Source organism: Manacus candei, unplaced genomic scaffold, assembly GCF_025592945.1.
Source record: "Manacus candei isolate 608988 ecotype Guabito, Panama unplaced genomic scaffold, ASM2559294v1 h1tg000049l, whole genome shotgun sequence".
Lineage (NCBI taxonomy): Eukaryota > Metazoa > Chordata > Aves > Passeriformes > Pipridae > Manacus > Manacus candei.
The window spans coordinates 4,344,626-4,352,789 of record NW_026138097.1 but is presented as its reverse complement, the minus strand read 5'-3'; the positions used below and the strand labels follow the sequence as shown (position 1 = coordinate 4,352,789).

Here is an 8,164-nt window from a genome sequence, read left to right as displayed (position 1 = left end):
CAAACAGCATTATGGTGATGCAGAGCTCTGTTTTCAGGGAACAACACAGACTGAAAGCTTTTCCTTTTTTATTTTTTTAAATAAAACATTAATGTAATGAATGCCATGCTTTTTAGATACAGATCTATATAATGTTTTAGTCTTATTCTACTTATGCTCTATTTTTATTTCTTATTCCAAGAAGCGTACCATCAGAGTAGTCAGTTGTTAAAGGTGGCATGCACCACACCACTACTTATGCTATTTCAAAGAAAGTGACAATAAATAAACGTAAGAAGTGAGTTACTTTTCCCACTCCCAGGTCCTCATAGTGCAATAACTGTTAGAGAGGCTCACAAAACACAGCTCTCATATTACAGGGTGTCCCTGTAATGAGGGACAACCCACAACCCCATGCTGAACTGTGCCTATTTTTCAATCAGATGGTTCTCCATGGTTATGACAGAAGACAGTTGGAAGAGGAAGTGCTGCCTCTGTTCACTCAAAAGTTGTTTGGTCCAAAGCTTCTCTTTCTTTGGCTCTTAGCTACTTTAGACAAAAAAAATGTAACAGGTTGGAGTAAAATGAAGGCTGCCGTTCTAATTTCTCCCCACTCAATCTTTTGTGCATGCAGTACAATACTGCATGCACAAAAGCTGATCAATAGCTGATCATCTGTTACTTTACAGATGATGAGCCATTGAAAATTTTCTTCTCAATACTCATACATGACCTCATACCTTATACATTGCATTTCGCTGCATGGTTTAGGAATGGTATTGCCTATTTAGTACTCCCATTAAAGAGAAAACACAAGCTGCTCCCCTCCTCCTCTGCTGGGAGATACAAAAGGCAGAGATTACTGGTTGAGATAAGAACAATTTACTGAAAACAGCAACGAGATAAAAGAACAATGAGCAGTGACAGCAACAATACTAATAAAAAAGATTTACAAAAAGTGGGTGATTTGCATGCAAAAACGCTCACCAAATCAGGGATAATGAAAAACAATAGCAGATACGCTCGGGCCACTATGCTTTTTTCCTTGACTGCAAGCCATGCTCACCTGCTTTTCAGAGTCCCTTACTCGTGCCCCCCAGCAATGAGGTGAGGTTGTACAGAATAAACTAGCCACGCTCACAAGGCTCCAGGCTCCGCCCCTCACAGCTACGGCAAAAAAAAATAACTCTGTCACGGCCAAAAATAATAATAAAAAAATAATTTTCGTTTGAAAAAGAAATTATTATTTTGTGTATATGTTTCAAAATTACATTTACTATTCTACTTCACTGTTGTATCTAGTTCCTTCACACTATTAATTTGGTAATAGTCTGTACCATAACAAAATGAGCTTTAACATTAAAAATTCCCCCAGACATCCTTGCCTCTACAGGTAACACCATTAATATTGCAAAATGCTGTTATTAGCAAAGACACCATTCCAGTTGCTTTCTTAAGCTCCAAAAAAGGATGAAGAAACTCCTTTCTCATGCAGCCACTATTCTCATTACTGTAGTGACACTATGGTTTAAATAGGGGTGGAACTGGAAGTCCATACCAAGTATCGAATGCATCTCTCTTTTTCTTGCTGCCCCACTGTCTCCACATCTGCCACTTCACTGCCATCTTTGATGGCCAGAATCACTTTCCCTACCCGTTTCTCTGAAGACCTCTATGTAGTGGGACAGGCTGTAGTGTTAGGTAGAAATCATATATCCTACTGAGGCACTGGACCCACAAAACCACCAGAATGTCCTTCCAAAAGGCATAGATACAGACAGACGTGAATAGAGTCTTTACGCTCTATTCTAGCACTTTGCTGGGAATGTAGAATAGCAGGAGACAAGAAAAATGCCCTTCGCTTCTAAGTCCATTTTCTTTACTTTTGCAGTGGAGATGCTACAACACAACCTCCCCTGGGAAGGAAGTCTGAGATAACCAGGAACTACAGCTCATCACTAGTGCTATATCATTAACATTTAATTTGATACACTGCTCATCCATTGATTCTTTGAATCTGCTTTACTTCAGGTCAGAATTTACATGCTGACTCCAACCTGAATCACAGGACCTTCACCTGTCCTCTGCAAAGCATAGCTGCTGTGTAGGGGACCAGATTTCTGGGAACCATCCTTATCTCCCGGTAGTCCAAAGGCAGAGTGGACTTCTTCCTCCACTTGTCCAAAAGGTGAATCGTAAATCTCGTGGTTGGGCCTTCTGGATGATGTCATCCCTTCAGTGACCTGGAGAATCAGGGCCCTAGAGCCCATCTCTGGTTTTCTTTGGAAGGCAGTTTCTGTCTGGTGGTACGAGAAGAGCAGCCGCCCGGTGGTCTTAGCACTAGAAGGATAACTGCAAGGCAAGATTTGAGACCGAGAGGATGCCGGGCCTGGGCCTCTCCCTTCGGAGCTGCGGCCGCAGCGCCATCAGTCAGGCGGCAAAAGGGCGGCGGCGCGGTGCCGGCCACCGCCCCCCCGCGTGAGGAAATGGCTCTCACGTGAGGGAGGCGGCAGCGCCCGGCTCACCCGGCCCGCTGCCCTGGGAGGAGGTGCCAGCGGGTCTGGGGCTGTCTGCGCCATGCCGACGAGTTTCACGGTGGTGCCGGTGGAGGCGCAGGGCGAGGAGCGGGGACCGGCGGAGCGGGATGGGCAGCTGCAGGAGGAAGAAGATGAAGACGACGAGAGGGACCGGGGCACCGGTGAGAGAGTGGGGAGGTGCTGGGGGTCAGCGCCTGAAGAGAGCGCCTGACCCTTGTGTGGGAAGAAGCGGGTCTGCCGCATGTGGCGGGCCGGCTCGCCGTTGTAGGGGCTTCTGTAGACTCTGGGGGGGCCGCATTGCTTCCCTGCAGCGAGCGGTGCCGGGACTATCTTTCCAGGAGAAGTGCGCTTCGGGAGAGGGTGAAAGTCTAGCGCCTGGGGTGGCCAAGAGCTTGTTTCTCTTTGTTTCTATTAGCCAGCGCCGCTGGCCGAAAGGAAGTAGTCACGGGCGGCTCCGGCGGAGGAGCGGCGCAGCCCGCAGGCGGCCGGGCGCGGCGCCTGCCCGCGGCGATGTGGGGCAGTCAGGCCGCTTCCCGCCTACGACGGGGAGCGGGCGGGAGTAGCGCCGCCCACGGCCATTCAACAGGCAGGGGTAAAAAGTCATAGAGTTAATCGTTTAGGTTGGAAAAGACCTTTAAGATCATCAAGTCCAACCGTTAAGATCTGTTAAAAGCCAAGTCCTGTTGGAGCTCACTAGAGAGAGGGATAGGAGGAAAGATTCAGACTGCAAAGAAGAGTACAGTTTTACTTGCCTTGCACCTGGTATTCGTCCTGCCACGTGCTTTTGCATCAGAGACCGTGTCCCAGGTTAAATAGGTGGTTGCTACATGATGCCGTGGTGTTCGGAGATTGCCTCTTGCTAGGCCTTGCCCCTGAAGCCTCCTGGGGGGAGCAGAATCAAGCCGGAGGAGGAGCTTAGGCATCGTGAGTGAGGGGCTGCTCAGGACAGCCCTTCTTGCAGGGGGATGAGTATTTACCTGCGCTAGTGCTTTTCTCACTTGGATGATGCGGCACTGCTGGGGAAGCAGTAATTTTGGCTCATAACACTTCCTCTTGCTAAAGCGTGTTGTGGCAGCAGTACCAAGTGTGGTGTGTGAATCGCTGCTAGCACTGAGAAGTATTTTAAATCTAGCACGTTTTTTTGGACACTGTGTTACAATCAATACTTCTGTAAAGATTTTTTTTTTTAATTATGTTAGATGATCACAGGTGATGGGAATAGATTTTTTTGTAAAGAGCAATTCCTCTTAATGGCATCTTTTCCTTTTTGTGGTATGGATGACAGATTAATAAGGCTAATACCTTATCGCCTAATGTGATGTAGCATTTGAATGAAAACAGATATTTGACAAACTTAATGTATTTACATTATTTTAGGAAGCTGATCTAGTAAAACACCAAGCTAACAAAGTTGGATTTATTTTCTCCCAGAGCTTTCTCCCCTACTTACGCACAAAAGATATATACTACATGTAGTTGCCTTTCCCTTAGTCTAATCCAAACTATGAGCAAGTGTTCTAATAATTGCTTCTTCTTTTTCCAAACTAAATGAAATAGAAAAACCAAACCAGTATAAACTGTGGCAACAGTTTATTTCCTGTACTACATGGAGGACAACAGTATGACATTAATCTGTTTGGACAAATTTTCTTTTGGTAGAAGGGCTAGTCAGCAAGGCATCCATACTGTTATGGATCTATATCACTTGAGTGGATGAATTTATTTATGACTCTTCCTGTGTGCTGGTAACATAGGGATTAAAGAGTAAAGTGCTGAAAAGAGAAGGCATTGATTTGTACGCAAGTTATAGTTGGAGAGCTCTGACTTCATTAAAAGATTACATGCTGTACTCTGATAGAGAGTTTTGGGAAGTGAAAAACATACTTGGGTATTGTATGGAATTGTTAAGTTAGTGATGTGAAATGAAATAATTCTTGAGTCATTCTTCTGAAAACTAGAAAGAATTCTAAAATATTAGTACAGCTAAAAACCGTTAAGCCCATCTAAAAGCCTGCTGCTCAGAGAAGGACTGCCCTTCTCCCTGCTTCAGCCTTGAGAAAAAAACTAGAGAGTAAATATTTCTTTCACTGCCCTCCTCTACATCACTGGCTTTGCTTCCTTTTGCCTGCACTTGACCTTGGTGCTCATCAGACATTTTACTGGCCTGGTTCAACATGCTAAACTGTGAATAAACTAAACTCCTGCAAAAAACCAAATCATGCTTCCCCTGTTTTGGAGTTGAGGTGAGCGAGTCCTGCAAAAAGTGTGAGAATGGCTAGGGTTATGTCAAGGTAAGAGGTGGGTCAAGCTAAGAGCAGAGATGAAAGTAAAATAGAGGAGAATGGGAACTTTCCCTTTGGCTCATCTTTAGCCTATATAGCTCAGCATATCATTTTGTTCCAGTTGTTTAGAAATCTAGAATTTTATCTGATTTGATTAAATTATCTGTCTTAAAAACCAAGCCATTTTTTCCTTGACTGCCTTTTTTTAAAAAAAAACATACCCACCAAACACACACACAAAAAAAACCCCAAGCCCAAAAAATCTGCCCCATCAAACTCGATGTTTTTTTTTAAAGGAAGAAGGTTATATGCTGTTCAGCCATTAGGTCATGAGTAAAGTAGTTTTGATTTTTATTAGCAAGGCACTTATCAATTAGTGCATAATTCTGTGCATTTATCCCCTTTCACACATTCTTACCTGATACTCATCTGTGTGATAACGGAGTAAGTAGCCTGGGATATTCTTTCTCTATGATCTTGGCTCCTTCATAATAATCTGAAATTCTGCAGCTTCACATTTTCTGATTATGTGAACACACTTCCATGTGTGAAGGAGGAGAATACTTTTGTGAGTGGCTATGTGGCTGGTTTATAGCGCTGGCCAAAGTAGTACTTGGGAAGAGTAGGGAGGCAGAGTGGAAATTAATGCTTCAATTGAACAACATAGTTGAGGGCCTGCTGACTCAAATGTTCACAAAGTAGCAGACAACATGTGCCCGTGTCTTTTAGTGTGTTTATAATATACTACAAAGAAAGGGTAGTCAGGAAATAGTAACTGGTTGAAGAAGAGAAGGAAATACGATTCTGTTGTAGGCAGCAATGTATGAAGTTTTATGAGAAATTCTGGGATTGGTTTGTGTTGGGTCTTTTGTTTTCACACATATCTGTAGTGACTCTCTGTTAGATAGGCATGTCAAAACTTCATAAGGTTGGATTAGCTTCCTATTTCATTAGCAGCTCTGCGTATCAGGTGTTTCAAGGCATAGCTCGTATTTTTAGCATCCCATAGTATTATTTACCTCACCACAGCATTTTTTTATTTAGAAACTAATACGAGAACTAGCTCCTAGAAAATCTTTTCAAATTGAAGACCCTCAGATACGAGGAATAGCAGTGACAAACCTGGTCATCTACCAAGAATTCATCATATAACTAATAGAGCATGGATGCTGTGAATTTCTGTATAATGCTGTTTATTGGAAAACCAGGAAATAGTTGGCAGAGGTGTATATACAGATATATATATATATGTATATATATGCAATGGAGGGAAACTACTGAGATGTCTGGTGTATTTTCAGTCAACTTCTACTCAAACACAGATCCAGTCTGTAGTTCAGAACTTACTGTACAGAAAAATGCAGTATTGCATGTTCCCCTTCATCCCATTGTGATTCATCCAGTTTGCTGTATCCTGAAAAAATGCAGACTGATGTCTTCAATTATTTTTCATCTCCATGGATTAGTTACCCTTCTCTGCCTTGTTCATGTGCCTAGCCAGTAGTGTGCATGGTGTTTCCAATTGTGGCTAAAGGCTCAGGTCTAGGGATGAGCATGGGATGGCAAATATGATACAGTTTTTCACGTGGTCTTTCAGGCTCCAACAACTTGTAGACCAGAAAAAGATGTCTTATATGAAACTGGATTAGTTTCTCATTTTTTGGTGAATTTAGATTTTTAGATTAAGTTCTAAATTAATCTGGTCCCTCTCCATATGATAAACCTTGATAAATCTTGTCCCATCTTAACCCTATAATTTTTCCAAACTGAAGACACATATTTAGTCATTCTTTACATAGAAGCTATTCCATACTTATTGCTCTACCGTCTGTTCTTTCTCTGAAGTTTTTCCACTTTTGTTCGTTTTGAAATGGAGGAAGTTCCAGAAATGCACATGATAATCAAGTTGTGAACAAACAGTTTTGTTTTCTTCTTCTTTCCCCCTTTTTTATTCCTGATATTCAGTCCGTGGTTGGAAAAGCAAGTATTGAACTGGTGTTTTGCCACAGTCATAACCAAAGTATGTAATTTATGAGTGGTGACCATCAGTTGGAGCCCAGATGGATTAGGATTTTTTCTTCATGTGTGTATATGTATATATATGTATACATTTCTACATCAAATTTTGCCTGTTGCTTTAACATTCACATAGGCTTGGAGATCTCCAGGTCTCCACATTTGGTTTGCACCTCAACTATCCTAAATAGTTTAAACTGTCACATCTCTGGGGTTTTTTGGGGGGTTGATTTTTTTGGTTGTTTTGTTTGTTTCTGTTTGTTTGTTTGGGTTTTGGTGTGGGTTTTTGTTTTTGTTTTAATGAAAGGGTTTTGTTGTTGTTATTTTTTATTAATGTGTGCAATAGCATGTGTCCCAGCAGAACTTCAATGACTGTCTCTGCCTCTGAGAGCACACCACATTTGTCTTCTATTTTCTTAGTTATTTATCTATGGTTTATCTCTTTTCTCTCATTCCATGGCTGTTTTATTTCCTTAAGTATGTTCAAAGAAGCACTTCCTAAGAAGTCTTTTGGAGAACTTGGCAGACAGTATAAATTAGGTTTTCATTAATCTATATGCTTGTTGATTCTTTCAAGGAACTCTTTAGGCATGTGAGACAGAATCTGTCTTCCCCCACCACCCCAATGCTGTATGTTATAGTACAGTGTTGGAGTGGAAAATAATATTCCTGTTGCATACCTTACATTTGATCACAGGCATGGGAGATGCCTGAGACCACAGGGATTTTCTTTGCTCTAGGGGGCATTGGTTGTATATGTATGTATACTGAGCTCTGCCAAGGTGCTGTAATTGATCCTTTCACTGGTTAATATAATTTTGAATGTGTGTTTCTGCTAGCTATTGATAGTGCTAAGGGAAATGGACACAATTAAAGGAGTTAGAATTAAGGATAATAGACTAAATAAATTCACTGTGGAGCAAGCATTTTACAGTCACTTAGCATTCTGTAACTGTTTAAACATTTCTTTTAGGCCATTGCAGTGTTGACCTTTTTTTGAGAGAGAGAGTCTTAATGCATGAAATGGATAGCAAATTAGTTTTACTCCATTGTGTTAATTTCATGTGAGTGAAATGCTAAGTCTCACTGTACTTATTACCTAAGAGCTAACTGTAAGTGATTATAGTCTCAGTGGACAGGAAAATAGCTATGACAGAAAAGCACTTGTTTTTAAAATATTGTTATAAGAGGGTTTATTTCCTTGAATTAGCTCATTGCAGAACAACAGAGTTGTTCCACCCCCACCCCAATGCAGAAAACCACCCTTTTTGACAGCACAGACGTGATGAATTGTTTCTGCATCTTTGAACTGTGTTGTTGCTTCATATAAAAACAGATACTAAAGCATGG

The 8,164-nt window shown here is 41.7% G+C and overlaps 1 protein-coding gene across 3 annotated transcripts in view; it reads left to right on the top strand.

The window, feature by feature from the left end:
• Positions 1–2,458: 2,458 nt before the first annotated feature.
• Positions 2,459–8,164, top strand: part of LOC127476161 (solute carrier family 12 member 7-like) — a 72,475-nt gene continuing 66,769 nt past the window's right edge. For 2 of the 3 annotated variants that reach the window (XM_051798700.1, XM_051798699.1), the window contains exon 1: positions 2,462–2,677. In XM_051798700.1, the coding sequence (XP_051654660.1) occupies positions 2,557–2,677 (121 nt within the window). In that variant the 5' untranslated portion in view covers positions 2,462–2,556. Of the gene's footprint in view, positions 2,678–8,164 lie in introns of all 3 variants that reach the window. The other variant, XM_051798701.1, reaches the window with a different exon arrangement.